Source organism: Balaenoptera borealis (assembly GCF_965194805.1).
Source record: "Balaenoptera borealis genome assembly, chromosome: 1".
In the NCBI taxonomy this organism is placed as follows: Eukaryota; Metazoa; Chordata; class Mammalia; order Artiodactyla; family Balaenopteridae; genus Balaenoptera; species Balaenoptera borealis.
Window position 1 is genome coordinate 114,536,803 of NC_138860.1, and position 19,240 is coordinate 114,556,042.

Consider the following 19,240-nt stretch of genomic DNA (forward strand, 5'->3'; position numbering starts at 1 on the left):
AATCAGCTTATCAAATATTACAACTAAAGGATTATTTCAGGTAATTTTGAATTTAGAGAATATTTTTAAAGTTCAGTAGTATAAATTTAACTTCTGTTTTTAGCTCATGATTTCAAATAATGTTAATAGTGTAATAACCAAACATTAAACATACCTAGTACATATGAGAAAGGACCTTACAAATCATCTTATCCAATCTCCAGTGCTGTATTTCCTTCTACAGTGTTCTGACAAATAGTCCAACCTGCTGAGCCATTCAGTTCACTCTTGTGTAAGACAACCCATTGAAATGCTGAATGGTTCCTGTTTCTAGTTTTTCTTAATCTTGAGATAAAATCCACATCTTTATGATTCAGACATATTGATTATATGTTTTTTCTTCTGTATGCCAAACCTTCAAACATTTAAAAATTGTTAATTGCATTGGCTAATTGTTGGATTAAACTTGCCAGGTTTTCTCTTCATTCTTCATGTTATATGCTGGGTACCCTTACGAATGTTCAGTATTTTTTTAGAGTTTCCTGTCAATGTGACATACAGCTTAGGATACTACCTGGATGGTATCGTTATATATGGTATACTCTGTCTTCACTTGCATTGTATGCTAGGTGAGACAGGTATATATATTTGTACATTGTGTATAGTATATATATGCTTAAATACTGAAGTAATTTTAGATGTAATATTTCAGATAATTAAGATTTTTTTTGCAATTAGAATGACAGTTGTGAATGGTTTTCTCTTCTTGACCCAATCTCAAAATATGACTAACTGAAGTTGTCATGTGTTTTCAAGGATAATTTAAATGAACATGGGGTTTGTGAAAATCTGACAGATCCTAACTGTAACTCAGCTAGTGGGCAACATTATAATTTATTTATAGCTATGCAATATAGTTATTAATGAACTAATGTAGAGTGAGGGCAAATTGTACTATATTTTTTGTGAAATTATACTACATGACAGAGGTTGGCATTATGTAATAAGTACCCACAAAATATTAACCTACTTGCAATAAATACAATTAATAATGTACATAAAAGAATGAAATTAAGCTAATTTTCTATCAGAAAAGAATTATTCATGAACAGGAAGTGGACAGCATAGATTTGGTGACAGGAAGGTTGTATCTAATCTGAATTACTGAGTGACCTAGGAAGCTTGCTCACAGGGATTACAGAATAATTATGTTAATATGCAATTATCACCTCATTTCTTCTGTAGTAACCTCAAGATGTAGTGTGGTGAGGGTGTTATAGCAAGTGCTGATAGTTTGCAAAAATACTGATGTTTGAGATTTCTGAGACAATAAGTCTAGCTTGAGGCATATAAGTGATGATCTGTCATCTTGAAGACAGATCTGACCTTTGTACTTTTTTTTAATGCTCACAGTATATAACTACAGGCAGTTATAGCTGTAGAACTCATTATGATTTTCCAGGACCTGAAATATGTTTTATGTAGATTTAAATTCCATTTGCAGCTTTTTATGAAGTATGTGAATTTTTTTAAAGAACATTTTAAAATTCAGTTAAAAGAAAAATTGTGGTTATGTGATTACATGGAGGAGGACACAGTGATAGTATCTAAACATTTAATAAAAAGATCCTGATTGATACAGCAATTTCATTGAAATTTAGAGAGGCCAAACAATATAACATTAATTTGTTTATTTTAATTCATTAGTTTCTCCTTTTTAAACTTAATGAATAATGCCTACCTTCAAATATGCCCCTTCCTTTGTTATATTAACATAACCTAGTATTTATGACTCTGTTATATATATTTAACTATGTAAAGGTGGTTGAAAAAACTATTTGAGACAGTGTGAAATTAGCTTATAGGTCAAATGCTTTCTTGCCTGGATACTCCATAAGCATCCTGAATGTAGGGAAATAATTTTTGATGTCAAAATTCTGGGTCAGTGCAACACATTTTGATGATCCATTGTTCTATATTGTATCTCAATGCAATAGCTCTGAGTCTTGGATACTGTTAAGAAAAAATGTATCTTGAACATTTTCATTTATAGAAATATATTCTGAAAATTAAGCCAGGAGAATTTTTTATTGTTGCTAAAATACTAGCTTACTGATTCAATTTCTTGTAGCATATTTTTAAACTGATGCAGTATATTTTTAATATTAATGTGCTAATAAGAAAAAATTTTTCTGAAAAAGAATAACTCCTCTATTTTTGAGCAGAGATAGTCAATTTGGAGGCAAGTAAGGTGTATTTCACTATGTAGATGTAAAGGAAAACTTTGACTGTTAAAGACCTCATTCTATATTTTCACAATATTTAATTTGATCTTCTGTTTTTCTTTTTACTACATGTGCTTTGTATATTTAAAAATCTGTTATTCTTTCTATGTTTTTGAGCAAAACCCTTTGATATCTTCAAACTTTGAACTTATGGAAGGCTCTTATAAAGCCATTCTGGTAATGAGGATGCAATCTCCAAGCTGACATGATATTCTCATAGTTTGTCACCCTGCTGTTCAGGGGGTACCAATGAAGTTGCTTTAAATGGGAAGCGTCTGTTCCATCTCTGAACCTCTAACACCAGAACAGATGGGTGGAACATGGAACATGGAAGGTTTTACCTCTGAGGTGGTAACAGTGAAGCCACTCATTAACACTGAATTTACCACTTCGTTAGCAACGTTGCTTCCTGTTGAGAAAAGCTAATATAGGCTTTCAGATTGAGCATATATTTGTCTACCTCTGTGAATATAATAAGTAGGAAAAGAAAGTAAATGTTTTCAGGCTAGTTTTTAAAAAAAAATCTGTCATCCATTTCTGATTTATGAGGTTGTTCCTATTTGGGCATTTTACTTTTTCTACCTAACTTAATAAGAAATGTCAGGAACGGGTAATAGTATAGCATCAAGGTTTACTTTTCTTTTCATTGACGTTTGCACACTCCTTCCTAACACATGTTTATGTGCTGCCCATTTTTAACTTCTCTGTATGTGATGTAGAGACTCCTGCTGGGTGCTGCATTAGCACCATTTTGGAGTGATATCATTGAATATGATGTTATTTGAAGTCTATTTTTATTTCTGTGGAAATTTGCCAATCTCAAACCAGAATTCTAAGACCTATGACAGGCAGAAAAATAATTGTTGGCATAAATAATAATGCCAAAGAAGGATATTTATAATATTTACTTGTAATATTTGTTGTATTAAGGAACACATCTTGTGGAAAGAATAAGATCATATTATAAGTGCTGCTCTAAGTTGTGAAAAAAGAAGAAAATAATTAGAAGCAATTCTTTTATTCTTTAACTGGATTTAATGTTTTACAAATTATGTACTTGGTACCATAAAAGATATTAGAAATAATGAACTTTATTGCAAATGTTTTAATTTCTAAATAACAATTATAAATTCCTGCTGTTCTAAAATGATATTACTTGTTATACAAATTTAAAATACTGTAAAAGAAAAATGGAAGACTTTATTCTTTATCTGAGAGCAGGAACTATGTTTGTCATGTTCCCTACTGATTCCCTGCTACTAGAGCAGTGCCTGGCACATAGAAAGGGCTCAGTAAACATTTGGAGAATGAATAAACTGTACTTGATACTATGTATGAAAGGAAAAGAAATATGGAATTTTATGTCAGTACTTCGAATAATTAAATACATGGGGTTGCCAAATAGCGGGTTCTTTAAATCACACTTGAGGATTATTGGATATTTTGAAGGCGTTGCTAAAACTGCTGAGTTAAGAAATCAGAACCATGATGGAATTTGCATTATTTGAATGAGATATCCGAATTTCATAGGAAGAAAACTGTTTTTCTTCTCATACTTTAGGAATTTTTGTTTTGATTTTGCAGTTGTGTTTTTATTCATTCACCACATTAGTCCTTTATTTCAACAAATATTGCCTGAGCACTTATGCCAAGCATCCTGTTAGGTTCTAGAGGTATGAAGGTGACTAGGTCACTATCCCTGCCCTCAAAGAGCTTACATTCTTCCAAGAAGATAGGCAACTCCTGTATAATGTGGCCATTCCTAAGAGCAAAATAAGAACAGGGTACAAGGAAACTCTTCATAGTAGGGGCGATAATTATAGCCATGGTATGTATGTCTTCCAAACTTTCAGAAGTCTCCTTTCCTTTTAAAATATCCTGCTGTCTTCTCATAACAATTAAATATATTATCAAAAATGCCTAGAAAAACATTGTCCACATTTTATATGAAATAAACTAAAAACTTAACATATATTTATGATGTTTCAGAGTAGAGTAAAAATTTTTAGGTTATTGCAATAGACTGTCAGATCATAAATAGGATAACTGCCTGTAGGGAATGCCTAGAATTTGGGGATCCAGGTTATGAAAGTTTAAAGAAACATGGAACTTCATTAATTTTAACTTTACTAATTTAGAATGAAGGATACTTTATATAAGCAATGAATGAAACCCAGTGAATAAAACATTTTTTTAATTAGTTGAATTTGAGGAGAATGTGAAACACTGAGAGCAAAGCAGTCTTATTTTAAATAAAAAATACTGTTTCATACATTAGCCATTGATGTTGATAGCACAGTGTACATTCAAGTAAGCTTCTTTACTGACTGGTATTTTGTTACCTTCCTCTGGGAATGGACTTTTAAGTGACAAAACTTTCTTTTCTGCAGTATTCAACAATTTACATTATTCTCCAGTGTAGAGTGTCCCCTAATAAATCTACTTAAGTGAGATAATTTTCTTTTTATTAGCAATCTGCATATGAGATTTTAGAGTTTTTTCAGTCTGTAGCATATTCATTTATATTGTGTATGTCTGTGTGTGTTTATGTTACTTTGCCCTACATTTTGTATATACGCAGTTTTGGGTTGTTGCCTAGCACAAAGGAAGAATTAACCTCTGCAACCCTTTAAAAATCTTCCAGTTTTTTAAAGTGTTTCTTCATCCTTAAAAAAATTATTGGGATCTTAGTATAAAAAGTAGAATTAAGCTACTAAAAATGTGTACTTTTAACTCGCCATACGTTCTAATAATATTCTTTCTTTCATGCAAATCTAAATTCTTTTTTCCATTTTCTAGACTAAATGTGTTAAATGGGCTTGCCAACAATATGGATGACTTGAAGATAAACACCGATATTACTGGTGCTAAAGAAGAACTCCTAGATGACGACAGTTTTATCTCAGACAAAGAGAGTGGAGTTCATAAACCAAAAGATTGTCAAACATCATTTCAGAAAAACAATACATTCACTCTGCCTGAAGAACTGTCAAAGGACAAATCTGAAAACGCCTTAAGTGGAGGCCAGTCTACTCTATTTATACATGCTGGTGCTCCTACTGTTTCTAGTGAAAACTTTATCTTGCCTAAAGGAGCTGCTGTTAATGGACCAGTTTCACACTCCTCCTTAACTAAGACTTCCAATATGAATAAAGGCAGTGTTTCATTAACCACTGGACAGCCTGTGGATCAGCCAACGACAGAATCTTGTTCAACTTTGAAGGTGGCAGCTGATCTTCAGCTCTCTACACCACAGAAAGCAAGTCAACACCAAGTTTTATTTTTGTTATCAGATGTAGCACATGCTAAGAATCCAACCCATTCCATTAAAAAACTACCTACCTCTGCTTCAATTGGTTGTGACATTCAGAATTCAGTAGGGAGTAGTATAAAGTCAGATAGCACTTTAATAAATCAAGTAGAGGTGGGTGAGGATAGTGAAGATTTATTGGTAAAAGATGATTGTGTCAGTACATTAACAGGAATTTCCTCAGGTACAGATGAATTTAGGTCAGAAAATGATACAAACTGGGATCCCCAAAAAGAGTTCATTCAGTTTCTTATGACGAATGAAGACACAGTGGATAAAGCTCCAGTTCACTCAAAAGTAGGTCTAGAAAAAAAGAGAAAGCGAAAAATGGATGTAAGCAAGATAACTCGTTATACTGAGGATTGCTTTAATGATTCTAACTGTGTACCCAATAAATCAAAAATGCTAGAAGTAGACTTTATGGAACAGAATGAAGAACTGCAAGCAATAGACTCACAGAAATATGCATTATCAAAAGTGAAACCTGAATCAACCGATGAAGACTTGGAATCTGTGGATACTTTCCAACATCTAATTTATAACCCAGATAAGTGCAGAGAAGACAGTTCACCTGTTCATACTGGCACTTTTCTTTCAAATACCTTAAAAAAGAAATGTGAAGAAAGTGATTCCGAGTCACCTGCTACTTTCAGCACCGAAGAGCCATCATTCTACCCCTGTACAAAGTGCAATGTGAATTTTAGGGAGAAAAAGCATCTCCACAGGCATATGATGTATCATTTAGATGGGAATAGTCACTTTCGACATCTCAACGTCCCAAGGCCATATGCTTGTAGAGAATGTGGACGGACATTTCGAGATCGGAACTCGCTACTAAAGCATATGATTATTCACCAAGAAAGAAGACAGAAATTGATGGAGGAAATTCGTGAATTGAAAGAACTTCAGGATGAAGGAAGAAGTGCACGATTACAATGCCCTCAGTGTGTGTTTGGTACCAATTGCCCTAAAACATTTGTGCAACATGCTAAAACCCATGAAAAAGATAAAAGGTACTACTGCTGTGAAGAGTGTAACTTTATGGCAGTGACAGAAAATGAATTGGAATGCCATCGAGGAATTGCCCATGGAGCAGTGGTAAAATGCCCTATTGTCAGTTCTGATGTAGCCCAGAGAAAAACGCAAAAAAAGACTTTCATGAAGGACCCCATTATAGGATCATCCAAAAAATCAGCTACCTATATATGTAAGATGTGTCCTTTTACTACTTCAGCCAGGAGTATTTTAAAAAAACACATGGAGTACTTGCATTCATCATCATGCATTGATTCATTTGGCAGTCCTCTTGGACTTGATAAAAGAAAAAGCGACATAATCGAAGAACCTATAGATACTGATAGTCCTAAACCATTAACTAAACAACAGTCAACAACATTTCCAAAGAACTCTGCTTTAAAACAAGATGTAAAGCGAACATTTGGATCATCCTCACAATCAAGTAATTTTTCAAAATTCCATAAGCGGCCACACAGAATACAAAAAGCTCGGAAAAGCATTGCCCAGTCAGGTGTAAATGTGTGCAATCAAAACAATTCTCCTCACAAGACTGTTACGATTAAAAGCAGCATTGACCAAAAACCTAAGTATTTCCATCAGGCAGCAAAAGAAAAATCTAATGCCAAGGCAAATAGCAACTATTTATATAGACATAAATATGAAAACTACAGGATGATCAAAAAATCAGGTGAATCATATCCTCTGCATTTCAAAAAAGAGGAAGCTAGTTCGTTGAATTCTTTACATCTGTTTTCATCATCAAGTAATTCTCACAACAATAGTTTTATTTCAGACCCTCATAACTCTGATACCAAAAGGCCAGAAAGCTTCAGAGACCACAGGCGTGTAGCTGTAAAGAGAGTAGGTAAGGAATCTAAGAAACAAAGTTCTGTTGGAGGAGAAGACTTGGATAGCTATCCAGATTTCTTGCATAAAATGACCGTTGTTGTTCTGCAAAAACTTAATTCTGCCGAAAAGAAAGATAGCTATGAAACAGAAGATGAAAGTTCCTGGGACAATGTTGAGCTAGGTGACTACACTACACAAACTATAGAAGATGAAACCTATAATGATATTAATCAAGAACATGTAAACCTATTCCCTCTATTTAAAAGCAAGGTGGAAGGTCAAGAGCCTGGAGAAAATGCTACACTTAGTTATGATCAAAACGATGGCTTTTATTTTGAATATTATGAAGATGCTGGAACTAATAACTTTTTGCATGAGATTCATGATCCTCAGCATTTAGAAAATGCAGAAACTTCATTGTCAAAGCATAGTTCTGTTTTTCACTGGACTGATTTGTCTCTTGAGAAGAAATCGTGTCCTTACTGCCCAGCAACATTTGAAACAGGCGTTGGGTTGTCAAATCATGTCCGGGGACATCTTCACAGAGCAGGATTAAGCTATGAAGCCCGTCATGTTGTATCACCAGAACAAATAGCCACAAGTGACAAAATGCAACATTTCAAAAGAACTGGCACAGGAACACCTGTTAAGCGAGTTAGAAAAGGTAAGTTTTCATGCAGATAATTTGGGCTAATATGTCCATATTCGAATTCAAAGGATTTGAAGGTTTTGCTCAAATTTGGCCTTTATTAGAATCACATAATTTCATATTTCAGAGTTAATTTGTTTTAAGGTGGTCAATTTATGAAAAATTCTGATGTTACTCTTAAAAAATTTATTTTTTTAGCTATAGAGAAGTCTGAAACCACTTCTGAACACACTTGTCAGCTCTGTGGTGGTTGGTTTGATACTAAAATTGGATTATCAAATCATGTTAGAGGCCACCTGAAAAGACTTGGAAAGACCAAGTGGGATGCTCACAAATCTCCAATCTGTGTTCTGAATGAGATGATGCAAAATGAAGAAAAATATGAAAAAATCTTAAAGGCATTGAACAGTCGTCGTATTATTCCTAGACCATTTGTAGCTCAAAAACTTGCATCAAGTGATGACTTTCTATCTCAAAATGTTATACCTCTTGAAGCATACCGTAATGGCCTAAAGACTGAAGCTTTATCAGTGTCTGCATCAGAGGAAGAAGGGCTGAGTTTCTTAAATGAATATGATGAAACAAAGCCAGAACTGCCTAGTGGAAAAAAGAATCAGTCTCTTACACTGATAGAACTGCTTAAAAATAAAAGGATGGGAGAAGAAAAGAATTCTTCTGTTTCTCCTCAAAAGATCCATAATCAAACTGCAAGAAAGAGATTTGTTCAGAAATGTGTTCTTCCACTAAATGAAGATAGTCCATTGATGTATCAACCACAAAAAATGGACTTCACTATGCACTCAGGTAAGAGGACATTTATGACTATCTTACATAATTTAAACACAGTTAATGTTTACCTTAGTGGAATATGTGTCAAAAATACTTTTTCAGAATCCTTTTATTTAAGCTGCTTTTTTGCAGAGCAGAGATTGGTTATAGTGTTATTTCTATATAAATCATCAGTTGATGTTCATCGGCACTGAATTCTCTGTGCCTCATCTCTTGGTCACAATGCAAGGTGAGAACAAAAGCAAAAACAAAAAGCTGATCTGTAAAAATAAAATTTGTCACGGACGGGGGATGGTTCTTTGGATGGGAGGTTGATGTTGTTTAGAAGCATAGTGTTACTAAAAAGGCCGTCATATTTTTGCCAGTGCTCCAAAGTGATACTATTTTCAAGATTTTAGTTGTCGGTTTTCCTACTGCTTGGGTAAAACAAAACAGACTCTTTAAACTGAATGGATTGGTGTCTGTTGTGTGTTGTGATTAACCCAAAGAAGTTTCTCCCTCTCCAATTCCTCATTGTATTGTGGGATAGTTTGGTTTTGGAGGACTGTTGTGAGGATAAAACATTTGTTTGGGGTTTTAGATTTTACTATAGTGTTCTAATAGAACAAAACACATGGTTTAGCTTAGTGGTTATGCACCCATAGTTTTTCCTTTTCAAAGGAGTATTTTGTATGTATTGGCAAATGATGTGGCAGATAAAAAGTTGCCATACTTTATTTGGTATTGCTAAGTCTGGTTTATACTTTTAGACTAGAGAAATGTTGTGTCTGTATAGGTTTCTTTTGGAGGTTAAGAACGTTGAAGATAAATTTAGATGATCTCATAATTTTAGCACTGGGTTGAATGTATCTAAGGTAAAAGTAACTGGTCAATGGAGTAATAATGAATAAGATTACTGTAATGTTGGTTTGTTTACTTTGGGAAGACACTGGGATATTCCAAATATTTGTAATGCAGTGTTGATTTGAGGAAAGATTGCCTTGTATTTTAAGTGGTCTGAAAAACAATTTATCTTGTATGGGCTTCTGGTTAATAGGGCTCTTTCTTTTGTACGAAGAGAGTCTTTCAAAGATAACTTTTCAGCATTTTTCAGAGGGATAAAATGTAAGGAAGATGTGTCAGCTATGTTGGCCAAGATATAGTACACTTCAGAGAGGGAAAGCATATTTGTGGCTATCACAATAATGTTGAAGAAACCAATTGAAACATGTTGGGGGCGTGAGGGTTGTCTGAGAAGTTAGGAGTTTCTTATTGTTTCAGCATGTTTACTGTGATGACTAAGATGTTAGCTTGTTGATCATTTATTTAGCACAAAGATTTTAGCAAAATACTTCAAATCATTAACTTTCATTGTTGATTGTGCATTCAGAGTGATGAACATAAAATGCCCTGAATAAAACGTTGTGTCTAACAGCTGTTCAGTGGTGTGTTTTACCACCTTTTCTCCCAGCCTTCATCAGAAAGCCTAATTTAGTATTGAGCCTTTTAAGGTTTTGTGGGTAAAACACTTTAATTACCACTTTGTCAACTAGACTTTTTAATTTTTTTTTTTATTGGTAATGTTGTAAACTTTGAAACTTCTCAACAGAACTGTGCTATTCAAATCACAGAATTGTATTTCAGGTTTAGGAAATGATCTGCGTAACACAGAAATCTGCAAGAAAGTGATAATAGGTATTAAATCCAGAGGAGCTCAGGGGTTCAAGACACTCCTCCTTCTACCTTTCCAAAGAGCATGGGTTGGCTCTAAATACTAACTACAAACTAATAATAGGTAACTTAATTTCCCCTCCTTATCTTAAGCTAATTCAATGAACGTTTTTTAAAACCATCTTTATTGTGGTACTTTTTTTCACGCTTTTACCTAAGAAAATTTCACTTTTTGAAGTGAGAACTGGATTATAGTTTTCTTTTGAATGATAGGTATGCCTGTGAAGCTTAGAACATGTGTGCATTGCAATACGACGTTTACAAGTGCTGTTAGCCTGTCCAACCACTTACGCGCTTATGCACGAAAGAAGAGTGCTGGACTTTTGACTGGTACAGGTATGTTTGAACAGATAACACAGCAAGTCTGTTTGATACAATACACTTTTTTTTCTCACCAGACTGGTGCTAGTTCAGATGATATTTATAGCTTTCTTTTGTAAGCAGCAGTGAGTCTGAATAAACATTAAATTTCAGCAACTTGTAAACTGTTGGATATAATTTTAAGCAAGTTATTCTTTTTCATTTAGCTCTTATGGCTTGATTTGAGGAAAAAGGTAACCTAATAGAGGTGTGGAACTTTTGAGTCTACATTATTCTTACGGATTTTTAAATTATACCATTTTTGATTTTTAAATTTATTTTTGTTAGTAGATTCTAGTAAGGCACCTCTCTTTGGTAAAAAAGATTGTAGTTCTAGCTTAGGGAAATGCTTTGTTAGGCAAATAAATTACAGTGAAATTTCAAATATGTAACTAAATTAGAAAAGTAAGCAAACTAATGAGTCTTCATTAGTCTATAGATCAACTTTTTGAAGGGGCAGGCCTTAATAATGGCCCATGTTGGCAACTGAATAGATTTTTCTTTTAATGCCCCTAAACTATATTTAGGATTAATAAATATAACTGTGCACATAAATGTTAACATGCACATTTCTGTGTTATTTTTGGTTGGTTAGCCCAACCTTGCAGATACCTCTTCATACTGCTAGCTTGTGAAAATTTTATTAGCTTACTCATATGTAATACTGCTTCTTAAACCCTACAAAATGCCTTGCTCTTTTCATTTGTAGCCTTTCAAGCTACCCTGCTTTAGCAAATCCCATGTTTCACATCTTAAAATATTCTCTCTTTTCTAAATAGATCTACATAAAATTCTTTTGCCTAAAATTCTCCTTCCAATCTTTTTATTTCTCTTGCTCTTTTAGATCACTTCCTTCTGCTTTCTTCTAGTTGTTGTTTACCCAGCTTTTTTGTTCTTCCTCATGTCTTCCTATGGCTTACATCCAATACGTTCTTGCCACCAAAGAAACACTTGTATTCACACTAGTGTCTTTCTTTCTTCTGCTTCTTTGCTGTATCCTTTGACTTTATATATCGATAACCAAGGATGACTGCTGACCATTTATATTAAAAGGAGGGGAATAGAGTGAGTTTTACTTTACTGGATTAGTCCTCCTACTGTGACATTTCAGTTACTCCTGCCTTCATCAGTCTTGGAAGGTAATTGCAGACATTAGAGGCAGGGAGGCAGTGAAAATAAGAGACTGTAGAAACCGGAAATCATCATTATTGTTACCATAACCACTAACTTGTATTGAACACTTCTATGCGTCAGGCGCTATGCTATGCAGCTGACATGCATAACACTTAATCTTCACAACCACCATTTCAATTGTAAGTACTATATAATTCTTTGCATTTTATAGGAAACTAGAGCTTTAGAGAACTTAAGCAAGTTGTCCAAACTTATGCAGTTAATAGTAGCAAACTTGAAATTCAAATCAGGGCTGTCTTACCCCTAGATCTTTGTTTTTAGTCACTATTACCTACCACATACAGGATGAAAGCAATTGAAAATCCTAAGATGAAGTTGGGTTCAAGGTGAGGATCATTGTGGTGAAGAGTCTAATTTGAAAGAGCAAGGAGGGGAGAGTTCCCTGGTGGCCTGGTGGTTAGGATTCTAGGCTTTCACTCCTGTGGCCCAGGTTCAATCCCTGGTTGGGGAACTGAGATCCCGCAAGCTGTATGGCACGGCCAAAAAAAATTAAAAAGAAAGAAAGAAAAAAAAAGAAAGGGCAGGGACCCAAGAAATGGTTAGGGCTGTATTAGATTTCAGAGGACCTTAGAAAATGTTCCATTCTGACCATTTGGGCACATTACATAAATATTCAATAAGATAGCTCTCTCCAGTACAGATTTTGTAGTCCATTAAAAAAATGCCTTTATCTCATATGAAAATCCTTCAAAACATAGCATTAATTGCTTATAACTAACAGATAATGACCCTCCATTGACCAGGGGTGCATTCTCATGAACTCCTTATCATCTAAAAAGTTTCATTAGTTGGGGAAATAGTAATATAAGATGAATGGGGATACATTTTTATGGGCATCAGAAAAGGAGATGCTATGTTTAAAATGTTATTAAATACTAACCAAAATATCAGAAGTGTTAGGAAATATGAAGTGTGTGTTAGGCAGTCCTAGGGCAAAAAGAAGGGAAATGAAAAGCTGAAGAAAGTCTAGGGTGGTATTTTCCACAGCCCTTACTCACTTTTAAGAAACATAAAAATCACATGCTCCCTTGGAAATTCTGAAACTTTTCCCCTTGTTTTCAAAATCTTCTTGACCAGTAGAGCTACATAAAGGATATTTTTGCTGATTATTCATGGCAGTAAGAAGTTTTTATCAGCTTTATTGTTTTTTGTTATCCAAGTGGAGAATCTGTATTATATTTATAAACTCCAGATGCCTATTCTCTTCTTCCATATCAGTTTCACTGGTATAAAGCAATGGTCCCAACCTATTATCCAGGAGGTTTCCACTGGGTTTATAAGGGATTCATCAATTCATATGAGTAAAAGGCATTAGTTTTCAAGAATATGTAGATGCTGTTTTGATGACTAAAATACAAAATCATTTTTTAAAAAACTTACCTTAATCTAAATATATCACAAAACTGAGACAATATAAAGGGAAAATAAGTAGATCTAAAGCCTCTGTGCTCTTAGTTCAAGCAGATTTGATTCATGTGAATTGTTAATTATGTGGCCTACTTTGGAAGAAAAAGCTTAGATATCCCTTGATGAAATGGTAAAGGCCTGCTTGGTTACCTGTGATGGAATAAACTCCCAAGCCTTCTTAGAAACCACCAGTTCCTGCCCTCGTCTCTGGGAACTGGTGGCTTTTTGAGAAAGAGAAATATTCTAGCCAGCCTGAACAGAATGAAAAGGATGCCCCTCTGTTTCTCTAATATTTATTTACTTATGACTCAAATACTTCTAATGTGATGGTTCTCAATCTTTGGGGGGGTTACTGACCCTTTTGAGACTTTTACGAAAACTATGGGCCCCATCCCAGAAACACGCATTTATCATCCACAGATAAAAGGTTTTATATATGTAGGCATTACATATCCCTTGAAGTTTATCATCCATGGGGCCTTCCTCTGGTGGAAAACTAAGAAAGAGGAGATGCCAAATAAAAATGAAGTGTAAAGAACACAGAACTGGGATTCTGGAGCCCTAAGAAATCTTTCTCTTTTTTTTAAGAATTAGAAGATGCTTAAAATGCCAGAACTGTGTAACATCAAACTAATTTATATGGTCACAGATATAAATCCTAACTTAACTAAAAGGAAATAATGAAGAAAGTAGGAAAGTTTTAGAATTAAAGACATGGAAGAGGTAGCCATACTTGGAACAGAGTTCAATTGTCAAGAAAGAATAAACTTCACAGATTTAAATTTTGCCCAACGCTGACCTAGTTTATCATCCTTCGGGCAGGTTCAAATGAATTGTTTAATAATTTCCATGTGCCTTCAGTTGTGGATAATCATTTATGAAGCTGTTTTACTGAGGTTTTTTTTTTCAGTGGATTTTTATCTAAAGTGTCTAGTTCCAAAGGGATTACTTTATATCCTACATTGCAAATTCAAGACATACTTCTTATTCAAGAATTTATTCCAGTTAATATAGACTGCACTATTGGAAGACTTCTTTTTCAGGTTTTGTTCTCTTTGGATTGTCTTACATGCCCACACAGATTTCTTTTTCCTGGTTGATTCTTTATACAGTCTAATAAGAACATTATTAATTTTCATTAAAAATTAGAAATTTCATACAATTTATATTAAATGCTTTTGGACTTTTTATTTTAACTGCTGGCTTTTTTGTGTTTAATAATATTTTAATTAAATGATATCTTTTTCATACTGGCAGTATTAAGAAAACAGTATATTTACTAAGTTATTAATAGAGTGACGGAGTATAGTGCCTCTTTCACGAGTGTCCTGGATTGCACAATAAATTATAGGGTCACCCTGGTTATTAAAATTTTTAAATATTTAAAATTATTCAAGGCAAAGTGTATTCTATCAACTTAATCTGCAATCAGGAACAACAAAAAATATTTTGCAGTCAGAGTAGCAGTGAATTTTTAACAGGTAAAGAAAGGGAAATAATTGAAGTCCAAGTAGAGAGAATGCTGTGAAAGGAAATATATCAGTAAGTTGAATGCATGTTTGCACAGTGCTTTTCTGTGGTAACATAGCAATCTGTCATCTCCTAAAAAGAAAAAAAAATAACAGTGGTATTCAAGGTTTTTACTGGAATTCCATTTTACATCTTGACCTCGTATACAAACTCACATTCATACATATACACACTCACTTGTTCACTCATTCACTCACCTGAATTGAGTATGATGCACTCTGATATTTTCTATTTTATTCTTTTTCATTAAAAATAATAGTGGTCATGACCCAGTAAATTGATTTACTACCCACTAAGAAGTCACTACCCACAGATTGAAAACACTCCCCTTAAGTGTCTCTTTTAGAAACTGATACTGAGTAGAATCAACAATAGTAATAGTTTAGAAATCATAACACTCCTTCTGTGGCAGCAAGTGAATTTTCTTTACTCATTGTATTCAAATGTTTAACTATAGATCATATTTTTCAATCAACTGCTCACCTTTGGTATTTAAAGTAAATTGGAAATTTCTAGCTACTTAAAATTAATTCAGGACAAAATATTTTTACATATGCAAATATGTGGGAGGGGCTTCATTTAATTATCTTCAGAATACTTCCATGATAATATTTTGGAAGTAAAGCACGATGGTTGCTGTTCTACAACAACAGACTTGTCATTATAATTAAAGAATGAGTTTTCCAGTGAGAAAAAAATAATGTAAAGAAATTGATACTAGATCCTTTCAGTCAGTAACACTAATGCAATATATCTACATTCTTTTTTAGTGAAGTCATTGTTTTATTTTTCATACCATCCACTTTTAAGCAGAATAGTAGATTGTGTGTTACTTAATGGGATCTTTTGCCTGTTTTCAGCTTTAATGGTATAATTGGCCATAGGGGCCTGCAACAACAAGTGCTAATGAACATATAACACAGTGCCAGGTGCTGAGCGGGTATATAAAAGCCACTAGAAAAATAATTCTTTTATTGTAGAAAGTGCTGTAGGAATTCTTTCTGCTGTGAGGGAAAGAAAAAAATAGTATTGCAAAAGCTTTTCAAGGTGTATTACTTGTCCTTTCATGAGTATCTTCTGTGGTATCTTTTAAAATATTATAATATTGCATCTTCAAGAAACCACATCCTTTTATAGTGATTCATTCAACCTGAAAGAGTATAAGAAAATTTCAATCTTATTATGATTAAACTCTAATGGAGCAAACCAGCTTCTAATTAAACCAAATACCTGGATAATTCCTCCAGACTAGGCTGTATGAGGGATACATAATGAGATATGACCCTGTATTAAAGAACTTAGGAAAGCATTATTGGCAATACATACAAAACTATCAAAGTTAGAGAACTATGCAAGATACTATACACATTAATAGTATATTGACTGTATGTGCTCTAGGATTTCAAGTTGTTTGTTTTGTCTAGGCCTCCTTTCGAGGGGAGCTGGGAAATAAGTTGGGTTTGTTTTTTCCTGCTGCCTTTACTGTTTGTCTACTTGTTAAGTAGGCCTCAAAAAGAAAGAAAAAGAAAGAAAAGATAGCTCATGCTGATATGTTTCTTACAGTGTTTAAAGTGGGAGGGAAAAATAAAAACAGTAGTCAAATAAAATTTCCATTCATTCAACAAAAGTTTTAGCTGTTTATTGTTGTACCAGGACTGTGCTAGCTCTGTGGCTATAAAGACCCTGCACTCCAGCTGCGTAAACTTAATGATGGTGATCTGTTAGGACAAGGACAAATGTACTGTTGCAGAAAGCTTTGTAAGGTTTCAGCTAGACCCTGAACGTGAAGGTTGAGTAGTTTTAAACAGAAGAAGAGATGAAGTAGGACATTCCAGGTAGAGAACAACATAATGTGGGATAAAGGGATGGAATTTGGAGTTCAAAAGGTGTTGGGAGAATCAGTTGTAGGTGTTTGGGAAGATGGTAACGCCGGAAAGGTGGGGTTGATGCTTTGAGTGCTTGCTAAAAAATTTAAGAAGTCATCGAAGAATTTTTTAAAATAAAGAAATGACGTGTTCAGATTTGTATTTGAAAAAGCTATTTCTCATAACACTGAAAGATGGGTTTCTGTAGTTTCTTGGCTATAACTTATCCTGTGGTACTATTCTTCTTTTTTTTTTACTGATGTGGTACTATTCTTCATTAAGAGTGTCTATCTGTATGTATTTATCTGCCCAGTAATGTGTGATTTATTCAGGATTAGCAAGGTAGTGAATGGTTCAAGTTGAGTAAATTTTCTGGGTAATGGAAGACTAGTGTCAAAGTTGATTTCATCCTAACCATTTTTATGGTAGTGTTTCTAAAATGTTATTCTTGGTTTTGCCTTGAGAAACAGTAGACTGAATATAATTTAATTATTTGAGTATTTAAAGTCACGCTTACGGATGCTAATTGTTGTATTATGCCAGCAAAAATTGGGCTATTTGCCCACAATACTGAAAAGCGATTGGCTGATTCATTCACTAATTCAACAAGCATTTTTTTCAGCTTCTTGGTGGTTTATGTATTATGCTAAGTATTACAGAGATAAATTGGAACTTACAATATGGTAGAAGCGCATATATGCATAACTAATACAAAACAAATTTTAAGTGCCAAATTATAAGTGTGCATGAAATACCGTGGAAGTTCAGATGAAGAGGAAGGTATTTTCAGCTACACCAGGGCCCAGCAAGGTTTTTGGAAGTAGAATCTGATTTGGACCTTGAAAGATAGTTAATTGAAATGGAGATGGGGGTCAGGGGTGGGGAAGGAACATGCCTGGGAAGGAGCAACTTGGGACTGTGTGGAAAGTTTATTGAAAACACTAGGAAGTAGGAGATAAGGGAATAGAGTTGGACAGGTAAAGGACATAGAATGCTAGAATGCTAATCCATGATGCTGGAATTAACTTTGTAGGAAGGAGCCAGTAAAGATTTTTTTTTTTTTTTTAAGAATTTGTGTGAAGCTTTTAAAACTGTTTTTTAAATAGAAGTTAAAGGAGTTGATGGGGAAGTGGAGAAATTGTAGATGAGGTCATTTTAGGAGTCCTGAACCAGGACAGTGGCAATAGGAATGTAAAGGAGGAATAGAAATGTCTGGATAATATTATGGAAGTTAAGTAAGCAGAACTTGGCAGATTAGTTAGAGGTAGAAGAATAAGAGGAAAGAGGTGGAGATGGGTCAAAGTTTTAAACCTTGTTATTGGAAAGATGGTTGTACCAGTAGAGTTAATGAGTCTGCTGCTGGGGTGTTTGGTAAGAGAACGGTGGGCTTCATTACTTCTCTGGCTGTCATTTATCTAGCAACACAACATCATCTAGGTATCTACTGTTAACAAAGCAAACAATCACACTTACTCAATCAGTAAGTTTGTTTTTGGGAGAATGGAGCCTAAGAGTTTTGTACTATTGTAGCATAAAATATTTACATTTTATGATGCCTGCTTTTGCTGGTCATCGGTTATACAACTTAGGAATTCTATTTGATAATCCTTTTTGACCAATATCTTGTTTTTCATAAAAGTCTTAACTAGTCCGCTAGCATTCCTGTTGGTTCTGTTACTTACCAATTTTCAAGTTTTGTTTTGTTTTTTTAACAATTGACTTAATCTGGATATTTATGTTTGAACTTTTTTAACTTGTCTAATATCTTTACATCCTTAGTTGTAGTGTTGTGTTTGTTATGATTTATGTTCTGACATGAATCTCTTGAATGCTGTTTATAATCTGGATTAAAATTTAGTAGATTTTACAATAAAAAAGTATGTTCCTGGCCAGACCTAAACTGTAGGCAGATCTACTTCAAGTGACTTTATGGAAATAATAAAATAATACACAGATTTTCTCTTTTGGAGGTTAGGGCAAGAGGATGGCTTGCTGGAGACTGGTGGTCCCTCACTTAAGTAAGAAGTGGAAAAGTAGGATTTACTGTTTTTTTGTTGTGTCTGGAGTTTGAGGAATAAGGTTAATTCTTGCTGTCCCAGTGTTTAACGTATATATTTAATTGTGGCCTTAGCTGGAAGTTAGCTAAACCAGAAATTACCTAGTCAACACCGTGTTTGTTAATAGTTCGGATTTTGGCTGGAATGTAAAAAAATACTTCAGAATTATAAAAAGCCAAATCAGATCTATTGGGATTATAGATTTGTGATATTTAGATTTACTCTTATGATTATTATGA

The 19,240-nt window shown here is 34.0% G+C and overlaps 1 protein-coding gene across 33 annotated transcripts in view; it reads left to right on the plus strand.

Annotated features, from left to right (window-relative positions):
* Positions 1-19,240, plus strand: part of ZNF644 (zinc finger protein 644) — a 124,495-nt gene that overhangs the window by 95,100 nt on the left and 10,155 nt on the right. For 18 of the 33 annotated variants that reach the window (XM_082382917.1, XM_082382916.1, XM_082382944.1 and 15 more), the window contains 3 exons: positions 5,064-8,104; positions 8,288-8,893; positions 10,802-10,924. The exons of 13 other annotated variants lie outside the window; for them this stretch is intronic. In XM_082382917.1, the coding sequence (XP_082239043.1) occupies positions 5,064-8,104; positions 8,288-8,893; positions 10,802-10,924 (3,770 nt within the window). The remainder of the gene's footprint in view (positions 1-5,063; positions 8,105-8,287; positions 8,894-10,801; positions 10,925-19,240) is intronic. 2 more of the 33 variants (XM_082382925.1, XM_082382927.1) reach the window with 1 other exon arrangement.